At 40.7% G+C, this 25,875-nt stretch overlaps 2 protein-coding genes across 2 annotated transcripts; both read left to right on the forward strand.

The window, feature by feature from the left end:
- Positions 1–718: 718 nt before the first annotated feature.
- On the forward strand, positions 719–6,938 carry LOC139730865 (protein dispatched homolog 1-like). Its single transcript, XM_071641739.1, has 4 exons — positions 719–858; positions 2,113–2,236; positions 3,229–3,448; positions 4,330–6,938. The coding sequence occupies exons 1-4, from the start codon at positions 719–721 to the stop codon at positions 6,936–6,938; spliced, it is 3,093 nt and encodes a 1,030-aa protein (XP_071497840.1).
- Positions 6,939–7,524: 586 nt separating this feature from the next.
- LOC139730866 (protein dispatched homolog 1-like) lies at positions 7,525–25,574 on the forward strand. Its single transcript, XM_071641741.1, has 6 exons — positions 7,525–8,444; positions 8,479–8,689; positions 19,307–19,386; positions 20,187–20,310; positions 21,718–21,940; positions 22,948–25,574. Exons 1-6 carry the CDS (start codon positions 7,525–7,527, stop codon positions 25,572–25,574), a joined length of 4,185 nt encoding a protein of 1,394 aa, XP_071497842.1.
- Positions 25,575–25,875: the final 301 nt, after the last annotated feature.

Genomic DNA, 25,875 nt, shown 5'->3' on the forward strand with positions numbered 1-25,875 from the left:
GTGCGGGCTGTCTGGGCTGTAAGAAAAATCGATAATGCTGTCACTGTTGGGATAATTGTCTTCTATTGTTAGGCACTGTGTATACAACTCGTCTACTTAGCTACGTGGGTACCACACGACCAGTGTGGCACGGGATCGAGATGTATTTACGGAAATAGGTTTGTAGCAGAACTCGAGATACAGGTTGTCTAAGCCATTGGCGTTCTGCTCTAAGTCTTCAATGCTACCGTGTCGCCTTATGGAGAGGCTAGCATTTTGCGGAGTGTAGACCTAGCTAGTCGATCGTCAGTCGCTTTCAATAAAATGCTACGTCTTTGGGCGTTGATTCTTCGCTTCGTCTCCCAGCCGTTCTCACATTGTCCTGATGACATCATTCGCCATGGCTTGGAGTCACGTTGATTTGTCTTCAAGAACAGAAATTATATAATCAACGTCCTGCAGGGGAAAACCTCAGTAAGGGGAAATCAGGTTGGACGTATACGTCTCTTCAGTATGGTATTGTGGGTTTCCCCGCACGTGTCATTCACCAGCCGAAACTCACTAATGTGTCTAGACCTACAAAGGTTCATGAACACAAGGTGACTTGTTTCTTTTTTGTTGTTTTTCAACCATACCTCAGTTTGAGCCATGAACGCACTTTGATACAGGTGATTCACTTCATTTCTCAGGGTCTTTGACGGCAGAAGTAAATCGTTTTGACACCACATCGAACCAAGCGATGAAAATTAAACCAGCCAGCTCCAATCCCGAGAGAGGGGACCAAGGCACCGATGACGAGCACACTGCCGACCAGGGCCGGGGGCAAGCTGTGGCTGATGGTGATAATGAGAGGGAACGAGGTTGTGGCTGCGGTAGGGGGTAAGTTCAATATTGTTGTTTCCCCCATCGGTCTCTGTTTCTTTGCATTGATGCCTACATTAGATTTGCAGACGATACGTTATATATCACGGACTTTTATCTGATTATTAGTTCCCATCTTGTCGCAATATATTAGTGCAATTCTCGGCGTATTGTGCTGACAACGTGGACCACTGTCCTAATTAGAACGCAGTTAGCATGAATGACGTCCAATAGCTAACAAAGTTGTGTGATTTTGACAGTACATCCATATAAATGACTATGATACACAGACTTCTATTCGGCATGTTGTATAGTGAAACTCGAGTTAAGTCTGCTTGTGATAGGAAAAACGTCTAAGCTATCAAAAATGTGAGTATAATCTTGTACCTGCTCGAATATGATATGACATATCGATTAACAGAATATGTAAATCTCGATACTATAACGTCAACTATTGCGGAAGATGTTCATCATCGTGAAAGAATGAAGCTAATCTTTTGTCTCAGGAAGAGAGGTAAACACGAAAAATGATTACGACGTTTCTTCCGCGAAGTCTGTCAAGTCAGCTATTGTTTTGATATTTTCGACGCTCACTTTTCAGTCAACTAAAACATTGGCATTGACTATGTCACATGTCCTGATGTAATGTGAAATTGCCTCTTTATTTATCAAATATCGGTCGCAGTGATAGAGACTCCACAATTATGTCTCTTCTGTCGTAATTCCGGAATGCTTGTTTATATATTTCTGGATGTCGTTGATGTTGCAACTTTACCAAGCGAGGTCTTTTTATACACATTTATAGATAAGAGTCAATGCTCCCTTTTCCCACCCTCACCTTCGGAATCTCGGTGCTATAGCCCTCCCGATTCATGTGTTTTCATGCGTTTTTCGGATGTTACTTTTCCCGCTTACTTCATGTTTAGAGCCAAACTTCTAGTACGGGGTTGCCCCCCCCCCCCTTTTTTTTCACCCAGGTTTGTGGTTCTGCGGCGCCCTGGCATGTGATACATGTACACTGTAATGTATGTTCTTGTTGTGAAGCCTTTAAGTTGCTAAATTACCGTTCATATGATTATCTTTATGAATAAATTCTGTTTGTGTCATACTTACCTTTCCATTTCAGATTTCAGCCTTAATTCAATAGCTAACTTTTTATTGTCAGTCATTTCTTTTCAGTTTCGCCCTCCCCCTTCCTCCCTAGTGTTTCTTAATCATTAATCTCTATAACAATAACTGAATCCCTTTTATCATAATTATTGCACCATGCAGATACTCTCGGTTTGTGGCAAACTATCCATCCGCTGTGCTGGTCGCAGTGCTGGTCTGTGTCCTCGGTCTTGGGGCCGTGGCAGTCTTCACAGGACCCTTGCCATCCTTCGAAAACCCAACTAAAGTACGTTTAGCAATTGTTACTATCATCTTTGATCAATATACAAGTTGATGGAAATCGTGTTATCAAATGCGGTGGTGTACAATGTTAGGCTTGTAGTGCCAATACAGAGGCCGTAAAGGGCATTTCGTGTGTTTTCTTTACAAATCTGCAAGAACTTTTGGTGTGTAACTTTGTTGCCATTTCTCTGCTTTCAGCTGTCTAGTTTTACGATTATCTACTCACTGCTTGTGATGTGAAGTTATTTTTTCGCTTCTGCACTTCTGACTCGAGCCTTAACGGAACTATTGATTAAGGCTCTAACCTTCTATCTTATAATGATTCCAATTGAGTATTAGACTCTCTAAATCGCCGACCATCCCCTCCCCCGACTTTGCACACAGTACAGTTCATTTGCAGTTTAATCATAAGACGAATGAAATTGGGTATGGACGAATAGAAAGACTAAAGTGGCAGAACCAATACGTGAGTTTGCTTCTGGTGTGGAATTTAGCCGTCTGATATGGCAGTGTCTGCACATGTCAGAACTTTGAAAGATTAGGAGGAACAGTTTCTTCAATAAAAGAATCACTGACATGTCAAACTGGAGACCTGAATCTTAACACAATAATCTCAGATCGCAGTAGCTGTTGAAGTTGCACATGGTCCATGAATTTCGTCATTTATCGATGTCTTTACTCTTTTATGAATTTACATTTGTCAAATTTGTTTTTGTTTATCTCTATTGTAAGATTGATATCAAGACGTGAAAAAAAGCCCGACGGTGCATCAGGCAACATTAATTGTCAATTCTGCAACTTCGTCGATTTGTGTTGCTCTGCAATAATACACAAAGACTTTCGACATGGTAACGGTCGAAACATAGTGACGCTTTTCCACTCAACTGAGTTCATAGCAAAATTCGTTGCTTATCACAGCCTAAACGGCGCATTCTATAGCTTGTATAACTTCCATGTAATGATCCATATTTTTCGTGTTGTGTGCCTGGTCTGCAGGGGTTCCAAGCGCGAGGCACAACCCTGAGCGCTCGCCTTCTGACATATGCGAGACATTCGGACCCGGAAGACTCTGCAACTGTGTTGTACAACCCTTATCCGTCCACTTTCAACTCCAGTCTGTCTGCAGATGGAACCTTCATCGTCGAAGACTCGGACTCAAGTGACAGCAATCTCACGACGTCGGTACTTCGCTTCACTCCTTCTTGCCAAAATGTTTGTAAGTTGTCCATCTCTCTTGCTCTCTGTCCTTTTCACTTTCGCTCTTTCTCTCTCTCCATTATTTCTATACCGAACCGATACTTTTCTCAAGACTGTAGTTGTTTATAACTATCTAACTGTATTATTTTAGCAGTAGATGACTGGTTGCGTCACTTATGATTCATGTGAGTTCGAATTCTCATCAACGAGTGACTTCTTGAGCACGCATAAACAGGAAACAGGAAAACAAATATAGTTAACTCTTTGATCAAAGTACTTGAAGAGTCGTTTTTGCCGCCTTCTTCACCGTAATAAAAAAACCGAGCAACCGGCTTTATGGTAAAGACATGAAAAGAGGGCACTGATACCTGTTTATTGCCACTTGGTCTAATATCAGATGGTCTACTTCCCAGTTCGTCTAACACCACAACGGCTATAAACTCATTGGTCTAATATAACTTCTGTCTAATGCCCGTTTGGTCTCATCCTCACTTGGTCGAATGACCAGTTTGGCTAATTTCGTTTCGTCTATAAATGACCAGATGGTCTAATTGCAATTTTGTCTCCTTGATTTTTTTTTTCCATATCGTCAGATCAACTGTAGGTATTAGACGAAATGGGTATAGCCCACCTGGAAGTAGACCAACTGGTAATGAAGTGGCACATAGACTAAGTGGTCAATTGACGAACTGGTTGCAGACGAAATATGATTAGACCACGTGGGTTGAGACTAAATATCTATTAGACGAAATGGGACTAAACCAAGTGATAGATCACCCTGAAACCGAGGCATCTGAGATTATGTCAGAGCCCAATATTTAACGTGTATTACCAATGCTGCACCACAACGCCTATTCAATTATTCTCTGAGAACTTTATATTTTTTTTCTCATTTTGTAGTGAGCAACCCATTGCGGATGGTGTACCAATCTGACGGTGGAGCGGACATGTTCTCTGCAACCGTCATGAGAGCTGTGTGCCAACACGACCGGGAAAATTATCGCGAGACCGACGGATTCATCAGCTGTTGTTACACGGACAATAGTACCCGCTGTCCAACTTGGTCTCTCGGGCATGTGACGGCCCTCGTCGCCGGTAAAGACTCTTGTGCGGGGATTGTTGAAGCCGACGTAGAAGTTCTGAAAACTGTGCTTCTTGAATGCGTAGACTATTATCGAGATTCAGGTGCTTGTTTTGATGGCACTGATGATATCACCTGCATCGGCGTACCAGACAACTGCACGTACTACAGCACTTTGATTCATACAGTTTTCCATTATCTCACGCCCGATGATTTTGCAGCAATGGTGTCGGAAGGAAATTTTGCTCTAGAGTACACCCTGGTAGCTCCTCCCCTCCCCGAGTGGTATTGGTACGATTTTTACAATGATCATATAAGCTCGTCCTCCCTCCAAGGGGATTCTCTGCGAATAATAGGCATCGGAGGAAATTTCAAGCTCAATCTTTTCGCACCTTATCTATTGTCGGACTCGTTGTACATAGGGGTTGGGTGTGCTTTCGTTTTGCTCGTCATATGGATGTACGTTGGGTCTTTATTCATCACCCTCATGACTGTGTTAGGTATGATTATGGCAATGGTCGTTGCTTATTTTCTTTATCACACCATATTTAGAGTTCCCTTCTTTGGATTCATCAACGTAGTCACGGTTGTACTTGTCATCGGCATTGGTGCTGACGACTGTTTCGTATACGTCGACATCTGGAAGTTAGTCAAGGCAGAAATTGGGGGAGGTCGAGTTAACCATGCTATGATTCTCCAACAGACGCTCAAGCACGCTTCGATCACCATGTTTGTGACGAGTTTCACGACGTCGTCGGCCCTGTTCGCCGGGATCGTCAGCTCAATCACCGCCATTCGCACCTTTTCGGTGTTTGCGGGCAGTTCCATCATCGTCAACTTCGTCCTCACGATGACGTGGATCCCAGCGGCCGTGATGATCCATGAAAAGTACTTCTTATGCAACGGCAACGACGAGGAGGGCTCATCCTGTAAGTGTTGTGGATGTTGGTTTACTGTTGGGCGGTTTTACAACCGTATAGCCAGAGCTGGCAGCACCTTCTTCGAGGTCTATCTGCCAATCGCTATCAATAAATTGAGGATACTGTGGATAATCCTTCTGACTGGGCTTGGAATAGGCGGATTTGTCGTGGTCTTCATCACACCCCGATTGCGCTTGCCGTCCCAGTCCGATTTTCAATTTTTCCGAAGTAGTCACATACTCGAGCGATACGACCAAGTCTACAAGAAGAACTTTGCCTTTGAAAGCGACTCTGCCAGGAACTTGCCCGCCTTCGTTGTGTGGGGTATCAAGGCATTGGATAATGGCGATCACTGGGACCCAGACTCAGAGGGAACGACCGTCATGGACGAAACGTTCGACGTCACATCAGAAGAGGCTCAACAATGGCTGTATGAGTTTTGTGCAAATTTCCGGAATGCGAGTTTCCACGACAGCGACGCAGACCCGTTGCTCGAGGAAGGATGTTTTATCGATTCTTTCCGAGATTTCATGGAGGGGCCATGTATAAATCCATTAGATGGGGGAAGTCTCTCTCCATGCTGTAGTCAAACACATTTTCCTTATACTCCTGATTTATTCGTCCAGTGTGCAAAAGTTTACTCCACGATACGCTGTGTTCTTGACCCCCACATCTGCAATTATGGGAGTCCCGGTCTATTCTTCAGTGACGATGACACTATCGTTGCACTGACTATCAGTTTGCAAACAAATATAAAGTTATCTCAGGATTACCAAGAAATGAGTAACTTCTGGCAGGAGCTAAACCAATTTGTAGACTCACAAGTGGATGATGCGCCAGCGGGAATGGAGAATGGCTGGTTCGTGAGCTCCAACGGTACGCAGCTGTTTTTCTACGATCTACAGAATGGCCTGGCCACCGGTGCACCGCTCTCGGTCGGCGTATCTCTGGCAGTAGCGGCTGTCGTCCTGCTGATAGCCATCAGGAATGTTCTCGTGACCCTGTATGCCATACTAACAATTGCATTTGCAGTTTTCGTCGTCATTGCATCTGTCGTCCTCTTAGGTTGGGAGCTGAACATCTTCGAGTCGACCATCTTGTCACTAGCTGTCGGACTCTCGGTGGATTTCACGATCCACTATGGCGTCTCCTACGGCCAGGCTCCTGACGAAGATCGTGAGGGGCGGTCTATGTTCGCCTTGCGAACACTTAGCGCCGCTCTAACCATGGCGGCCCTAACCACCTTTTTTGCTGGAGCCTTCATGCTGCCCGCAACGGTACTCAGTTACGTGCAATTGGGTACGTTCCTCGTTCTCGTCATGACCATAAGCTGGTTCTACGGAACGTTTCTTTTCGTTTCGATGTGCCGTACCATCGGACCCCAGAAAAGCTTTGCGCAAATCTCTTTATCGTGCTTCGTCAGGAAAACGACGTCTGAAAACACAATTGAAATGACAAGGGAGGACCACGCGCATGAGCAGCATGTGGACACTTCTGACGAAAGATAATATATTTCCAATACGTGCAGTAATGGCATAAATATACATAATAAAGCGTATATATATAATATATACGTATGTATATTCATATATATATATATATATATATATATATTTACATGTATACATACATATGTATACAACGTCAATGTAATTGTCACTTAAAAGTTTATCCATGCTGGGCCAAAACGCCTGTCACTAGAGGATGAAACCACTTAGGTCTAAAAGCCATTGTCAATTGGCACGTAGAGAGAAAGAAAAAAAAACCCTTTCAAATTCATATACTGTTGCTTCCACGCGGGCGGACAAGAATGTCTAAGGTGTTCAACAAGTTTCTAGGCGTCAAAACTCTGAAAAGCGGACTTGTCATCTCACCAGCAGAAAACTCTCTAAATGTGGACCTCCCGGGAATATCACTGACCTTGAAATTTTGCTTCAACCACGAAATGGATTACCAAGTGAGATGTTATTGTTACCGACAGTAAGTACATATTTCGTTTAACTCACATACCGTTCACACACATTCGTCGGTCGTTAGTCCCACCTGTGTGTGCCGTGTCGAACTTGAAACTCTACGTTCCAGTAAACTGAAACCATGGTGTCCGGCCCTAAATCAAACAAGTACAAGGGGATACCAGGATCTGGCAACTTTTCCTTTAAACTACCAAAGGGTGTAACTGTCCAAAGTACCAGAAAGGCACTGGAAATAATATGCCTATCACGCCTTCTCAATATCGAGACCGACACCGACCTTGAGGACAACCTCATCGAAAAGGACTTGGGTGCGATATACCCTGAGCTAAATCCGGTTATAGTCCGCCATTTTGTCCTCACCCGCACCCGCATTGTACTTGAGAAGGACAATGACATTTCTACTGCCAGCGACCAGTCGTCTCACAATAGTTCAGTTCACCAGCCGAGAGATCGCCTTTGTCAACTGTGCGCCCTTCCCCGTGACTCTTCTGGCCCTCTTTGTATGAAATGCAAATGCCTGCCTCAAAGAGTCGACGACCTAACAATGGAGTTACGTAAAGTGCAGCACGCCATTGATGCCCTGTTGGACATCCCCAAGGCTTCTGCATCAGCCGCACCCCGAACTGCACCCCCCTCAAGTGAACCACCGACACCTCCAGGAACCCTACGAACAGATAAACAAAGTCTCCATCAAAATCCGTCAACTTCTCGTCAGATGCCCCCAAATCGTCAACCACCCCCCAGCCGCCATCTCGCCACAGCAACAACCACGCCCCCACTCGGCAACGGACCTCCCAGTCAACCGAGCTCGCATCCATACTATCCTCAACCCAACCTACCCCTCCGACAGCAACAGTTCGATTCCCACCCGCCTCCCCAAGGTCCTCCTCCCCACGGCCCATCCAACCATCACATGTATCACCTCAACCAGCCACCCCACCCCACGACGTCTCGCGTGTACCATCCCACCCGGCCACTCCAAAAGCGCACAAATACCGACATCCAACGCATCCCTTACAGTTACGCTCTCGACAGACCATCGTACGCATCAGTGCTCCGTGCCCCACCCCTTCAGTTGTATCCCAGCTACCATGGAGTCCCGCTCGGCTGTCAAAATTGCGGAGAGCCCAATCACAGGTCGCAGTCATGTCGCCATGGTATGCAACTTCAGTGTAGTCGATGTATGCAATATGGACACAAAGCGAAACTTTGTCCATTCTAGATTGTCGGCCAAGAAGAGAGTGCCCGTCAGACTGTTCATGGGTCATGCTATGCACGGCATGAGGGTAAAGACAGAGAGACAGGCAGAACAGATAAAAGTATGAAATGTTTTAGTTCTGATAAGTGTAGATATAATGTTGATCAAACCTTGAAATGTATATCTTTGAATGTGAGAAGTGTTGTTAATAAGATGGAAGAATTACAGGCAATCATAGAAATTGAAAATCCCGATGTTATGTTTTGTACTGAGACGCACTTGGGGTGTGACGTTATATCAGCTGAGATTTTTCCACAAAATTACAGCGTGTTAAGGAAAGATAGAAATAGACATGGTGGTGGTGTACTTATTGCTCATAAGCAAGAGATATGTGTAACGCATCGCCAAGATTTAGAAACAAATTGTGAAATACTCTGGTGTGAAATGTCTTCTCCAAATAAGAAATCGTTGTTTTTAGGTGTATTCTACAGACCACCAAATAGTTGTATGATCAATATGTATGAATTAGAAAAATCTCTGTCACATATAACCGAAAATGGTAAGAGAAATAAGCAAATTATTCTGACAGGAGATTTTAATCTCCCACAGTTAAAGTGGTCAGACGGGTTTGTTACTGATTTGGACAATTCTCAGTTGACTGATCAAATGTTACATATAATAGAAATGAATTCTTTTTATCAACACATCTCGGAACCAACCAGAATTACAATAACATCTAGTAATACACTAGATTTGTTATTTTCAACTGATCCAACTATGATAAGTGATGTGAAAATTATTTCAGGTATAAGTGATCATGATGCTATTGTTTTTAAGATTCTTTGTAACACACAGATAATGAATCAGAATCGTAGGATGATTTATCTTTACTCAAGAGCTAACTTTGATTCTTATAGAAATGATCTGTTACAATCGCAAATGCACGGTAAATCATGTAATGACATTGAGTCCGATTGGAAAATATGGAAGAGTAGTCTACTAGATGCAGTTGAGAAAAATATACCTAAACGCAATGTAACTATTGGTTCTTACGTACCATGGATTGATAAAGAAGTGAAGAAAATACTTAAAAAACGTAAGAAGTTATATGATATTGCTAAAACAACGAACGCTAAGAATGACCGTGAAAAATTTTCACAAATAAGACGGGAAGCTAAGAAATTGTTGAAACAAAAATATAAGAATTATATGTGTAATACCTTATGTGAGGATATAAAGCAAAATCCGAAAAGATTTTGGAAGTTTGTTAAATCAAAGAAGATTGAACAAAGACGATATCATCTTTGGTAGTAAACGGAACTCACGTAACAGATGACAAAATGATTGCACATATTTTAAATACACAGTTTCAGTTTACATTCAATGATTCCCAGTTTACTCATCCCCGACTGAACGATTTGTTTTCTTGTGTTCCAGTCATGGAAAATATTGTTTGTGATGTCGCTGAAGTGCGTAAATTATTACAGAATATTGATGTCAGTAAATCCCAAGGACCAGACGGCTTGCCAGCAAAAATATTGAAAGAAGGGTCTGAACAATTAGCCAGTTCCTTATGTAAATTATTCAATGAATCTTTGTCCTCGGGAAAGCTGCCCGTTGACTGGCGAAGAGCTAACATTTGCCCTATATTTAAGAAAGGTGAGAAAAACGACCCAAATAATTATCGTCCAATTTCTATGACTTCTATTGTGTGCAAATTACTTGAAAAGATTGTATGTCGTCGACTTGTTAATCACCTGTCAGTGAACAATATATTGTGTGACGGTCAGCACGGTTTCCGTGAAAAGCGCTCATGTGAGACACAATTGATCGAAGCTATTCACGATTGGTCAAGTGCGATGGACTCAGGCTCCCAAGTGGATATCGTCTTTTTAGATTTCGCCAAGGCGTTTGATAGTGTTCCGCACAGTCTTTTAGAAATTAAATTACAAAGGTACGGTGTAGTAAACTCCAATTTGAAATGGATCATGAATTTTCTAGAACATAGAGAGCAGAGGGTTGTGCTCAACGGGGAATGTGCCGACTGGGTTGATGTTAAGTCTGGTGTCCCGCAGGGAACCATCCTTGGTCCGATTTTGTTTTTATGTTTCATAAATGATATTACTAATGATATATCTTCCAATATTCGTCTTTATGCAGACGATTGCATTTTGTATAGGTGTATTAATTCACTTGAAGACTGTGACGATTTACAAGGAGATCTTGATGCTTTGGGTATATGGTCTAAGACATGGCATCTTGACTTTAATGTTAATAAATGTAAGATTATGAAAATGTCACGGAAAAGAACAAAATATGATTATGATTATGTTTTATGTGAAAAGAAATTAAGTATAACTCATTCAGAAAAATATCTAGGAATAATTATCAATGAAACACTCAACTGGAACGATCATTGTAATGAAACGTATGTTAAATGTAATAAAATTATTGGTGTCATAAAAAGGAATTTTTTACATTGTCCCTCACATGTTTTAATCAGTTTATATAATTCTCTTATACGTCCATGTTTAGAATATTGTGCTGCTGCATGGGATCCATACAGATTATCTCACATTAACATACTTGAGCGTGTTCAGAAGAGGTTTGTTAGATTATTGTTTCGTGACTGGGAAACAGGTTATGATACGTTGTTGCAAAAGATACATTTCTCGAAATTAATTACAAGACGTAAGTATTTCAGACTTATAATGTTTTACAAAATGATAAATGATATAGTGAATACTGGACAACAAAGAATTACACGAGAGAACAGATTTGGTAGAAAATGATCATAATAAGAAAGTATATATCCCGTTTGCAAGAACTGATTATTTCAAATGTTCTTTTTATCTCAAGACTTCACAAGAATGGAATTCATTGCCAAGTAACATTGTAGCCAGTACATCTCTTTCTCGCTTTAAATATTTATTAAGACAGTTTTTTATGTATGTGAATTCATCCTACAATGTATCATGTATATCATATAAGTCTCATTTGATGAATTTTAACCTTACTCTGTCCGGTGCAATATTAATGTGCATATACTATGATATAGACTTTTTTTTTTAAATGTATTCGTCCATGTTTTAATATTCCGCTAGTATACCCTGCAATATGGTTTGTTGTCTTAGATGATTATTCCTCTCTTGCGATATCACTTATTTACATTTTATCCTGGTTACCCATTTTTTGTGCAATATATTGCTGTTCAGAAGGCCAGAGTTTGATTTCATTGTCATTTTACAATAACTGTATTATATTTGTACCTATATGTATTTAGATTTTTGTATTTCAATGTTCCAATCATAATTTTTAATTTGTTTAATTTTTGTGATGATGTACTCCAGGGGTGCAGACATGCATGGGTATTCGTACCTTTTTTTTGCACCCCTAGACATGTTGTTTTTGATTTGTCTGAATAAATACAATACAATACAATACAATACAATTATTTTGAGACTACGTCTGTTCTTACTTGAATGATACAAAAGTTCCGGTAAAGAACAACAGTGATGTACGCTGTAGTACCAACACACACACACACACACACACACACAACAATTCAAGTGTTGCACGTCCATACAGTGTGTTTACGAAAGCAAAATATTGGTTTATAATTTTGGTATATAATCTGTTCCATCCTTCATATATATGTATATATAATTGTATGAAGAGCTTGCTTCCAAAAGGCACTGAATCCATCATTTTCAATGGATTTAGCACCTTTCGGGAGCAAGCTCTTCATATAATGTATATATATATATATACATGATTTTTTTTATTCACTCATAATTATGCATAATCTATTGATTGCTTTCCAAAGTGTTATTCTATTGTGCAATCAAAATGTTTTATATGCGTACAGAGTGCAATGTGGATGTGTGTTCATTATGTTATGTATCATCACAGAAATTCAGGAGAGATGATTTCACCGGACATGACTATTGACGAACAAAATTCTTGAAAGTTATTTTGATTTTAATTTATTGTGGTAGTATACTGTATGCTATCTTGAGGTACATGCAATCAGGAAAAGAGAAAAAGCTAGAGGTGGGGGGGGGTGGGGAAGGGAGCGGAATGAGAGGAAGGGGTCAGAGTAGAGAGATGGATATTGACGGTACATATTACAATTATGTCAAGTAACGGGTTGATAAATAAGCCTTGTACTCAAAAAAGTTGTGCATTACCTGTAGTCAGACACATTGCTACTGCATTGGGACACTGCTTGTATATTACGCACTTCTTAAAATTCAAAAACTGGCAGAGTTTTTAGTTTTCACTGGTGAGGGACATTAGCTAGAAAGACCAAACAAAAATGCTTTATGCAAAATTGAATGTATACAGTAGAAGTATTTCGTTACCTATTTGTGAATAAACCTTGCCTTACAAGTGAAAAACGAGATATCATAAAGAGTCAATGTTTATTTCTTTTTAGTACAATGTATACTCCATTGTAATATGAATGACCTTTGAGTGCACGTAGCGTATAATTTTTTTATCATGTCTGTAAAAAAAAAAAAAATGGCTGAGAGCACTGCGCATTATGATATAAATTTTATAAATATTACATGATCTTGAATGCACTGTATAATTATGCTCGGCAAATACATTAGCCGGGTTTCACACGTACAAATAGCGGGATGACGATCGCGATGCTCATCCGCGATTTTTTTTGCGAGCGTCCACACGTACCAAATTAGCGGGATAGCGATCGCGATCGGTATCCCGCTAATTTGGCGAGCGTCCACACGTACCGAATTATCCCGCTAATTGCCGATAGAGATAACAGCAAAGCCTGGAAACTGGGTCACACTGCGCCCTTCTCTATCACTGCCTGCGCGCACTTACCTTTGTCCATTGTCTTTTACGCGTCAGTGGTGTGGTTCGCGCGCTGTTGTTGTTGTTGCTCCAAAGAGGTGAAGGACCTCTTCGCAGAGGCCTCGCTGTTGTGATGTGCGCATTGCATGATGGGATATAAAAACTCGAGATTCTAGTCCCCGACCGTTCACACGTACCAGCGCGGGGCCAATTATCCCGCTAATTGAGGAACCAGCGCAAGATTTCTTGGGATGACGATCGCGATGCAAATCTCGAGATTTGTATCCCGCTAATTGGTGTACGTGTGAACCCGGCTACTATTAACTCAAGCATGTCCAAGTGCAGTTTTATTTCACCAAAGCCTAAGGCCATGATAGAATAGAATTGCACGAGTGCTAATGATGCTTTTGGAGTGTATATTGACTAGAATAGAGCATGACCAATCACAAATAGTGTTACAAAATACACTATTTGGTATGGAAGATAGATACACATTGTATACTTTCAATTCTCATGATAATATTGATGCAAGAAATCTACTAATAGACTTATTGTCCCTGCGTTTACGTAAAACATATATGCAGCTGCATGTATGCAATTAACGTATTCTGTAATTTGATTGTCATGTCTCTGTGTTGAATATAGTAACATTTGATTTTATGTGCCTGCCTAAAGGGTATACATGTATGTGCATGCAGAAGACATTTTATTTTTTAGCGAGAATAACGTCTATGTCAGGATTTTGACCAGTCAAACTTAAAAGAATAGTTTAATATTTCTTTCATATCACTTTTTTTTCTTGTTTCATTTTATAAGTTTATTCAAATATTATTCGTTGCTATTGATAAAACGAAGTAGGTGCTTTCGAAACACCAACATTCTATCAGAAAGCAGATAAGGTCATGGGGCGTCACCAGGGGGAGAAGTGGTTGGTGCGAAACGCAACCCCCGTCAGACCCTTACAAAAAAAATGATTTAAAAACTTACTTATCATATATGCGCGCACAATCCTAAATGTTCATGGTCTCGGAGGTGGGACATCGCCCCCCCCCCCCCCCTCATCCAGACCATCCCCGCTCGCTAATACGGGCTCTTAGGTGATGAAACCCGGAAGTGCAACCAGAAATACAAACGCACCTCCCCCCCCCCCCCTCCCCTTGAAAAAAAGATGGTGACGCCTCATATGAATACATCTCACATACTCTTGGAACCAAAGCAGAGGAATCAATCAACGTTTCGATTTTTACTACAGTAAGTCGTAATGAAATCAATTTTGAGAAAGGAAGTGAATAGTTTATATTTTCTTTTCCAAAACTTTGCCATTTTGTAAGATGTTTATTTTGTACCCAAAGGGACAAAATGTAGGAAGACAAATATGAAATTCTGAATGTTTGCGATACATTATTATCATTATATAACCACAGTGAATGTATTAGATCATTGGGTACAGTGCCACATAGGCCCATAAAGGCCATACATGTTTATAATTCATTTGAAAATTAAAAATCTATTTTTTTGTCTTTATCATGAAAATCATCCGAGCAAGAATTTAAATTAAATATGAAAGTTGTATTTTCTAAGAGACGGCAATAATTGCTCCTTGTTTTTGTATATATGTGTATACATATGTATATGAATATATATATATATATAATATTAAATATATATATATATATATACATATATATGTGTGTATGTGTGTGTGTGTGTGTATGTGTGTGTTTGTGCGTGTGTGTGTATGTGTGTGTTTGTGCGTGTGTGTGCATATACATGTAACACACACATATATATTACATATACATCGTCACTCGTTCGACAAGACCAACATGACCTATCTCAAAAATGTCAAATGTTCAGGAGAGCAAAAATACATGGCAGTCAAAGCACTATCAAATCGGATCGCCTTTCTTTTGACATGGAATAGTGGCTGCATTTTGGGGGTAAGACAGGATTTGGACAAAACATAATAATGATAATAATACATTACATTTGTAATGCTCATTTGTAACGGCGATTGTGTAATCGTGCATTGTCACTGAAAAAAAAAAAAAACGTTTTCCTTAAACGTAAAACTTTGACGTGAAGATACCACTGATTTTGAGGAATGAAATAATGTGTAGAACCTGTTAGGATCTATTTCAGATTGATTAAGTAAAGACACAAAAAGTGTTGATACATCAACCAAATGATATGCCTCTCCAATTTAGAAAGGAGTCGTTTTCCATCACCTCGCCCCCTATATGAAGCCCAGCTGACCCTAACCCCCTTTCTCTCAGAAGGAAGCTCGTCAATACTCGCTGTAGGCTATTCAATCGCAGACAAGGCGAATTGCTCATTGTCAATAGCCCTTCACCACGTCTGTCCTTCGTCAGTCTGTGCTCGCTCGGAGCCTCGCAAAAATAGGCCTTCTCCCTCACCACTGTTGCCACAGACGCTCAATGAGATACACGCTCTACTTGAGCACACAGGCGTGGTGATGGTATACTACGAGGAGTTCATAACATGGCAAGCTGATGTGTGTGACACGGTGTGATTGCATGGCTGTGGCGTGCTGACAGCAGTTCTTGAATGTCTCCACCTGACATGATCCTGTAACGTTCACCCATATCCGACTTGATGCATCATCTATGCAGCAGTATACGACAGCTCAGACATGAAATATAACCGTCCTGTCAAATAAGGTAAGTTATACAAAGTAACACACATTCTGTAAAATGAATGTGATACCCCGCGTGATGTCATTTCATGTAGCCGATGTGGGTGCTATCTTGGCTTAATATATCATTACTTTCAGGCTGTAATATTCAAGTTGCAGCTCATCAACAGGTTATGTGATTCACGATGCAATCTGCACCATCAATGTAATTATGTAAAATTGATTTCTCCCGACGAACGTGATTGTGTTTCAAGGTATTCACGTCCTATGCACTGTAGAGGACGACATAATGATTATTACGCCAATACGCCATATAGGCCACGGTGACATTATTTTCAACAAGTTATATGAAAAAGTCTCTAGGACATTAAAAATATTGTACACATTAGAGATAATGCTTGACGACCTGATGAACTGTTCCGAGGCGATAGTTTCACAATACCCTGATGCACAAATCTTTGCGATATCAACATGCATGATGCATATCAGAGATGTACACACATAGCTGTAACCATAATTATGCCTGCCTATAGCCATGGCTCGACACTAACTTTTTTGTTTGGTGGCCCGATGGGGCCACCAAAATCCTAAATTCCAAATTTTTGGTGGCCCGAGAGAAAAATTTGGTGTCCCGAAAAAAAAAACACAATAAAAAACATTAAAAGTTTTTTTTTTAAATGAGTCAAATATTTAAGATTTATGATAGTAAGAATTAGAGGTTGGACATATCTACTCATAAATAAACTTCAACAAACTTGGAACACTCACTCTCAGGCATTCATTCAGTCCTTTTCATCCATCCTTTAAACAAATTTAACTGCTAATTTCCGGCGCACAAAGTTACGAAGTTATTGACATACTTTTCAAAAAATTTTGGTGGCCCGAGGCGGGCCACCAAATTTGCCCTTTTTTGAAATTTGGTGGCCCGACTTTCATTTTTGGTGGCCCCGGGCCACCGGGCCACCGTTAGTGTCGAGCCCTGCTATAGCGATGTAAGTAATTTTGTCTGCCAACATAAATCTACGTCACTGCCTGATATCAACGTTAAATACATTCATATAGGCCTACTTACATCGTAAATACATACAATGATAGGCCTACTACAGATATACAGGCATACATACATGCACACACATGCTCGCAAGCACACTCTTGTAAGCACATACAAACTCTTCCAAACACTGTACACACCATCACAGCATGCGTACACGCTTGTATAAACGCGAAATAATGTATTTGCTTGCCATTGCTTTTTAACCGTTTCCGCTCCATTCGGGTTGGTGAAAGGAGGTCTAGTTTATACCAGCGGTAGCCCGACGGAGCTTTATCAATGGCGATGCCATTGTTCTACCTGCTCTCTTTTTTTACGCCAGTGTGCTTCATTGACTTTGCTCTCACTGGTTACTGAGTTTTGTTCAGAGTTTTGGGAGAGCGGAGAGATTCTAGCCGCAGTGTTCATGATGTCACAGAGGTGTAAAGAATATCCTCTTCGAATGATTTCTCTGGCATACCTTTCGAGAAAACTGTCACCGAATCAATTATGTTTTTTCTTTCTTCTCTGTCTCTTATCTTTGTCGACGTAAAGATGTGGATAAGGATATGCAAACAAACATTATGACACCGTTTTGAGGGAAAAAAAAAGATATGGTATAAACTATTACCATATACATGTACGCAAGTTTAATTAGACTTCTCCTCGCAGCAGGATCAACAATGAACTCACATGAATAGAATGATCCATGGTTTTTTTTCTTCTTTTTCGTGAACTTGAACTATGATATTGCATACCGTCTCAATAAGATTAATGATTTCTTTTCAAGATCTTGATATTTCGTATGAATGTTAATTCACCAGATTCGTGTTTTCTCAAAGCGTCGTGCCAAACAAAATGATAAACTATACCACCCGTAACATATTGCATAAGTGCCCCGGGAAGACAATAATATATTCGTGTCATCTATATTAAAGAGAATGACACAATGATTCAAACAAAAATACGGGAAATAAAGGTCTGATATTATATGATATCGATTTATCGTTCCTTTCTTTCAGTCCAGGTGAACGAAAGAGGTAAATATTGATATGAGCATCGCCATACGATCATTGCCATCTGCAGATAATGTGCAAATATATCATGAATACACACACACACACACACACACACACACACACATACACATAGATATATGTAAAATGAAATATGTAAAGAGCGTATAAAAAAAAGTAATCCAACTTTAGACGGGTACTTCATCAACTCTTCTTCTTTGCATTGGATACCTAAATGTGCTGACAGATGGGAAGCTGCACTTTTTCCAAGTTTGACTGTTATCATAATAGAAGCATTGAATGTCCTCTGGATGAGATCTGTCAGTGAATGTGGTCAAATAAATAGGCCAGTCTACACAACTACAGGTTTGTGTTGAGGGTTTCCTCTAATCTTTTACGGTCCATACCCATGATAACCTGTCCAATATTTTGATCACTCCTCCAAAGGCCAACCCACACAGTCCATTTTTCTCTGTTTATAATCAACACATATACTGCAAAAAGTCCGGTGTTAGATAGTGAACACCGAGCTGGTGTTAAATTTTCGGTGCTCATTTATGGTGTTAAATTAACACCTCCGGGTGTCATTTCCAAATATAAAACTGGTTTTTTTTTTTTGAAGAGTTTCTTAGTAACTGCACTTCCTGTTGATTTTTAATTTAAACAAGACGATCAAGAATTTTACATTAAAATACTAGATTTTTGAAAAAAATGTGCAAATAAATTTACACCACAGTAACACCAGCTGATGTGGTCTCTTATTGAAGCTGGACGGGTGTTAAACCATTCACATTAACACCAACAAATATCAAATCAACACCATGTTGTAGCTTGCAGCGACAGACCATGTCTTGAACATGAAGAGAGAAAAATAATACATTCCTGATGTAATAATCACTTGAAGGTCAGAAAAGTTTGCTATACACGGTAGAAAAATAGGTTCAACTTGAAAGTTAAAGTTAACTTATCTTAAACTTATCTTCTCTATCTTCAACCTATAAGTTGAACCTAATGTTCTTAGATTGCATAAATGGAAGGTGATATTTAAGCCGTATACCGCGAGGGTTAATCACGCAAATGTATACTGTCAGCTGTAATTTTATATGCAGGGCTTCTGCAATACCTGTAGATTTCAATTCAGTCACATATAGCGTCATATCTGTGTTTCTTGCCATCAACCAGGATGAGACGGTGAACGACGTCGATGGCGATGATGTCGCCCGATGCAAGCGACGCCGATGCACCTGCGGCATCGCTTCTGCGTAAGTACCTCACCTGCTGTCAATCGTTAAAACTCTCAGTTCGCAATGCCTCGACAGAAAAAAAGCATGAAACATAAGTTATGTTGTTTTCAAAATGAAGGTGAACGCATACAAACTAGGGCGGAGTTATCAACAGGGAAAATTTATCCCTCAGTATTAATTTTTAGTTGAAACGATTCAAATCTATTATTACAGCTACTGTAATCTGTTAATCGCTAATAAGGCTACGTTAAGAATATTGCACAGGATAACATAATTCCTTATATGAAGGGAAAAAGCTCTCCTATGCATCTCTGACTCAAACGTTAACCCCCTTTGTAAAACACAAAATGTAGCCAATGTAATCTTTGCAGTAGTTCCTGTATCTAAAGCATGTATTACTATATGCCTCTCTTCTTTATCTTTCAATATTACAGCCTGAAGTGTATAAAGGTCGTACAGAAATCTGCTCTGTTGTGGTCAAGGAATTGTTTAAATTGTTTGAATTGTTAAATGCAAATTAATGTCATTTCGTTAGATATCATATGAAATCCGTTTAAAAAAGCAACAACAACGCACAACAGTGACATAATAATGGCGACACACAACGATATCTATAATCTTGGGCACAGCACTCCGGTATTTCTACAATCGATTTTGTGACTCTTTATTATGATAATCTACTTACCTCTAACTAACAACTGATTATTCAAAGTATTACACGAATCGAGCTTCGCAGTACCCAAGTGTATGCCCGCCCCTCCGATCCCACTTGTCACAGACAAGTAGTTCTTGTTACTCTCATCTTGTTATCTTCACAGTTATTTGCATCTCTTGGTTGAGTTTCCATCGGTGGTCATCTTTGTAATTTTCGCTCTTGTCGTTGCCGCCGGTGTCGCAAGTTTCCTCACAAATCCTCTGCTGTCGCTGGAAGATCCATCAAAGGTAAAAGCTCTGACTGTTATTCTCTCTCCTGAGCTAATAGTACTCGACAGAGGAGGATTGTGTATATGCAAATGGCCTGATAGAGACAAATTGCTAGGATGCAGATCGAACCATTATGGCATATATCTATTATAGATATATTTAAAAAGAATTTTGTGAAGGGTGATAATTTGTCGGATCCTAAGTATCAATAATCTGTTGACCTTGTATCGCGATTGACCGTTTCGTTATTTTCTCTCAAGATGTGTTTCTCTTGTCTTTGCATTCGTTCGCATGGTATGATAATGCTCATAATGTGATGTCAGCATTTTCTGAAATCTAATGAATCAGGCGTAGGAGGTTGGACTAGTAAGGTGACTAAGATTCAGTTGCACGTCAGGCTCATTGGTCTCGAGAGGGTTATATCTAAAAGTATCGCATGTTTTTACAAAGTTGTGATGTATAAAAGTAGGAGGGGCAGAATTTATGCAAATTACATGAGGTCATGTCATATTTTTGAAAATCTCCAGCTGACCTGTACAAAAACTTCACTCAATTGCTTTTCTTGATATGATATGAAGAAATCCCCAAGAAATAAAACATCGATTATTTCTGTATTTGCAGTGTATGAATGATTGAACGTGTCGCAAATAAGATAGCAATGATAAATTTCAGGGGTGAGGTTACAGTTGTTGAATCATCGACCGAAAACTATATTTTCAGGATCATTTTCTTGTAAAGACCAATGGGAAAATTGCGCGTTGATGACGTCGTTACCGAGTTACTTTGTATATACCATGGCGACTATTATCATGCACTGTTTAGTAAAAGCATGAATATGGAAGCACTTCTAAATATCTTGGCAGTCTTACTTTCTTCTTCTTCTTCTGATTAAGTCTGCCTCCTTCAATAGACTGAAGATTCTTGCAGACTGGTGCTGTTTACATTATAATACAATTTATTTACAGATATTTACAAACAGATAGAAAATTTGACGAAAATTTGACTTTCGGTCCGACTTTGATAAAAGAGCTGCCATTCTGTTCTTGCATTGACTCAAATCATAATAGTCAAATTGAATAAGGTGTAGAATTTCACTTATGGGAAGGTTAGGATGTCAGCAGCTTCGTGTGTCAGGAAGAGAGAAGAATAATAAAAATCATCTTCATTAGCAGAAGGACAGAAACAAACCAAGATTAAAAAGCAGGAGAGAGAAAAACTAGTACAGGAATGTGCCGAAATTAGGTATTAGTCGAACGATCATCTTAATGTGAAAAAAAAAATGACTATCATGGCACGAAAATTTCAAATTTCGTTCGGGCAGTTTGAACTGAAACACTACTTACGTAATTTGATAAATAGACATTGTAGTGCCAAGCGTGTCGTGCTACATAATAAAATAAACTTTTACTTGTTATCCTCAATCAGGGTTTCCAAGCCAGGGGCACTGTCCTGAGTGGGCGTTTGATGGCCTACGAGCGATTCATTGAACCGACGGAGCTGTACTCCCCATATCCATCGGCGCCAATCGGCGAAACGGGACCAACCCCGATTGGACAATCGGCTTCCATCAGACGCAGGAAGTCCGCCAGTCTGCGTGATGTCCATCTGCGTGATGTGGAATATGACGAGCCAGGTTGCGGATCAAGGCGTAAGTTTTGCAACCAAACTCTTGCATCCCTCTATCTTTGTTTAAGAATAAAGTCTACTCAACACACCACAGTCATTCCAAGTTAGCTATCTCCTCCGTCATAATAGCCTTAAGTTATCATTAATCTACTCAATCGCGTTTTTTTTTTCACTGATACTTTGTTTAATTCTCTCATTTATTTGTGTATGTCTTGATACTGAATAACATATCTATTACCTGTAGTTATGGTCGATTTAAATTGAAATTAGAGCAAATTTTCACGTTAAAATAAAACGGCAGATCGGTTCATCAATTTCCTAGACCTTGGAAAAGTACTCAATATTTAGGCTTGATGGAACATTCGTGCGCATTGTTGAAGTGAAAAGAAGACAAAAGAAGAACGAAGGAATGTAATCAGGTGAAAAAAAGAAGTACTGGTCAAGCATTGAGATGATGATACAATCAGCAGTCTTGCAACTATTTATTTCAGGTCGAAAGAGGATATTGATAGGAATACCAGACCATATGCATCTTAATAATTCGCTGCAAGAGAAAATAAGTCGTAAGCAAACAGCGGGGAGTACAGCCTTGTTGTTTTTGCAGACCAAATGGGTGTGCATTCACAAAGAGCAATAGTCAAAGAAATCTTTTTGAATACTTGATCCTAGACACAACACTCGGAGATCATATACGGAAATATCAATCAGTTCATATTTAGTATTTATGCAATGGCGCCATTACATTGAGAGTCTTCATCGTTTGCGACTAAACTCATAGTGTGTCCCGGAAGATGAAAGAAGTACACCATGGAATTAGCACAGTGATTCGTAAATTTGCCTTCTTTTTTTATGTTTGATATAGCGATGTAACAGCCGAATCTAATACGTGCATATCTTACTTTCATTACAGACTGACAGCCAATGACATTCCAATCAAATCAAATCAACTCAACTAATTTTATTCTCTGTGTTTAAATGACAGGGACTTCGTTTCATTCCTATCACTCTTCTTTTATTCGTTCCATTCAGTTGCAGATCGTCTGCGCATTGTCTACCGTACTTCAGAAGATAGCGATATGTTCATCGCGAGCGCCATGAAAGCGGCGTGTCGCCACGACCAGCAGACGTTTCGCATTCAGCCGAGCTACGAGGAGATATGCGCATTCCGCGATGCGAATGAGACATGCTGTCCAACGTGGTCTTTGGGACACCTCGTTGCAAGCGTCAGCGGGAAGGCATCGTGCGCGGATATCGACGAAGATGACGTCAATGTTGTGAAGAGGCTACTCCGAGAATGTGCAGAGGAGTACATGGCTGGATGCTTGCAAGACTACAATGATTGCAGAAATGTGTCGGAAACCTGTTCCAATCATACGACAGCTATTAGCACAATATTTCATTTTCTCACGCCTTCCGAGTTTGTTACGTCGGTTCTACATGGTGGCTTTCACCTACCTGTCCTGATGACCTTACCACCTCTAGAATATTCTAACAATCAAACGCGCAAATTTTATGACGAGCATATGCACAGTCCTTCCTTATATGACGATGACATCAGAATAGTGGCAATCGGAGCAGGATTTAAAATAGATCTGTTTATAGATTACATTTTATCAGACTCACTTTACATTGGCTTTGGATGTGCTGCTGTGGTCGTGATTATTTGGGTGTATGTAGGTTCCTTCTTTGTCACTATAATGACGATCCTGAGTATGTTCATGTCAATGGCGGTTGCTCATTTTCTCTACCACACTGTATTCAGGGTGACTTTCGCCCCCTACGTCAACGTACTTACGTCAGTGCTCATTGTTGGAATCGGAGCGGACGACTGCTTCATCTACGTCGACATCTGGCGGATTTCTAAGCGAGCGACGCCGAATCCGCGAGAAAATCTCGTCGCCATACTTCGCGAGACTCTGAGCCATTCTGCCACGCCCATGTTCGTGACGAGCTTTACGACATCGGCTGCGCTCTTCGCAGGCATCGTCAGCTCGATTACAAGCGTCCGCTGCTTCTCCGTCTACGCAGGGAGCACCATTTTGGTCAATTTTGTCTTCACCGTCACGTGGATCCCGGCTTCAGTAATGATACATGAAAAGTATTTCCTGCACGAGAAGGAAAGTTCCATCACCTCGTCTAAGGGTCGGACAATTTGTTATGCCTGTGACTGGTGCTATCAAAACCTATCAAAAGCTTGCTGTAATTTCTTTGAGTTCTACCTGCCAGCAGCCATTGAAAAACTACGCGTTGTGTGGATCGCTGTCTTGGTAGGTTTGGGATTGGCGGGGTTTTGTGTCGTCTTCATTACCCCAAGGATGCGTCTTCCCTCACAGTCCGAGTTTCAAGTCTTCCGCATGAGTCACATCCTTGAGCAATACGACCAGGTATACGAGAAGATGTTTGCCTTCGAGAGCGATGCGGCAGACCTGATGCCGGCAATGATTACCTGGGGTATCAAGCCCCTTGACAACGGGAATCATTGGGATCCTGACTCCAAGGGTTCTACTGTCATGGACGACGAATTCGATCCTACCACAGCGGAGGCGCAAGAGTGGCTGTACCAATTCTGCGCAGATTTTCGAAACTCGTCATTTCATGACGATACTACGTCTCCCGACGAGGAAGTGTGCTTTGTCGACTTATTCAGGAGTTTTATGGAGGGACCATGTATGAATCCTCTTACGGGAGCCGATATATCACCATGTTGTCTTCAGTCTTCATTTCCTTACGAACCCTCTTTATTTCACCAGTGTGCAATAACTCTCTACGAACTGGGCTGCCAAGTATATCCTTGCGAATACAATAGACCAGGCCTGAGATTCAACTCAGATAACGACATCGTCGCCATGAATTTCTATCTCAAAACTAATGTCAGAGAGTCGCAGGACTTTGCAGCTATGGACAAGTTTTGGAAAGATGTAAACAGTTGGGTAGAAAACAGGCTCAAGGCTGCTCCATCGGGACTAAGCCGGGGATGGTTCATAAGCTTTGGGAAGAAGCAGCTGTACTTTTTTGATCTTCAGCGGAGTCTCGCCGTTGGAACTCCGCGCTCAGTTGGCGTGTCTCTGGCTGTAGCCAGCTGCGTTCTATTTGTGGCTATCCGCAATATCTTGGTCACGCTCTATGCTATAATTTCAATTACCTGTGCAGTCTCCGTTGTCATTGCCTCTGTCGTTCTGCTTGGATGGGAGCTAAATATATTTGAGTCCATTATTCTTGCCCTCACCGTCGGCCTCTCCGTCGACTTCACAATCCATTTCGGGGTGTCTTATCGTCAGGCTCCGGCGTCGGATCGCCAGTCGCGATCGTTATTTGCGATTCAGACCCTCAGTGCCGCCATAACAATGGCAGCTCTTACCACGTTCGCCGCCGGTGCGTGCATGCTGCCCGCTACCGTGCTGAGTTACGTGCAACTCGGTATCTTTCTGATGCTTGTCATGGTAATAAGTTGGGTATATGGTACGTTCTTTTTTATTTCACTGTGCTGGACAATCGGCCCAGAGGGCCCACCTACTACGAGTGACCGGCCAACAATTTCTGCCCATCACTCTTTAGGGGCAGAGTTAGAGATGAGAAAGAGGGTCAATGAACCTTCATTTCTAGATGACGTCAGATACAGGGGAACATTTAATTTATCAGAACCACTTCTGCAATAAAAATCTATATGTCGGCTAGGTCATGAATAGTTATGGTGCAAAATTACTCTGATGGAAAAAACGCATAACGGCTGAAAAGAAAAACTTAGAACCTGAAATACACAATAACTTATTCTGTTTTTTTTTTGTTTCGCCACTTTCTTTAAACGGAGTTCCGAATTCTCATTGCATCGCGTCGATGTTCTTATTACATTGTCATGAGTGTCTTTCAATTTTGGACTCTGCAAGCGTTATAAACGGATTTTTAGTTACCTCATTTTTGTCAGACTGGATCACAACGTGTCCTGGGCTCTATAATTAC

This window comes from Diadema antillarum, unplaced genomic scaffold (assembly GCF_040938485.1).
Source record: "Diadema antillarum isolate AM-2024a unplaced genomic scaffold, OU_Dant_1.0 seq00000340_RagTag, whole genome shotgun sequence".
Taxonomy (NCBI): Eukaryota; Metazoa; Echinodermata; class Echinoidea; order Diadematoida; family Diadematidae; genus Diadema; species Diadema antillarum.

Coding starts and splice junctions, on each gene's coding strand:
- LOC139730866 (XM_071641741.1), top strand. CDS start 7,525: ATGGTGTCCGGCCCTAAATCAAACAAGTACAAGGGGATACCAGGATCT. Junction 19,387..20,186: donor ACCTGCGGCATCGCTTCTGC/GTAAGTACCTCA, acceptor TTATCTTCACAG/TTATTTGCATCTCTTGGTTG. Junction 20,311..21,717: donor CGCTGGAAGATCCATCAAAG/GTAAAAGCTCTG, acceptor ATCCTCAATCAG/GGTTTCCAAGCCAGGGGCAC.
- LOC139730865 (XM_071641739.1), top strand. CDS start 719: ATGAAAATTAAACCAGCCAGCTCCAATCCCGAGAGAGGGGACCAAGGC. Junction 2,237..3,228: donor CCTTCGAAAACCCAACTAAA/GTACGTTTAGCA, acceptor CCTGGTCTGCAG/GGGTTCCAAGCGCGAGGCAC. Junction 3,449..4,329: donor TCCTTCTTGCCAAAATGTTT/GTAAGTTGTCCA, acceptor CTCATTTTGTAG/TGAGCAACCCATTGCGGATG.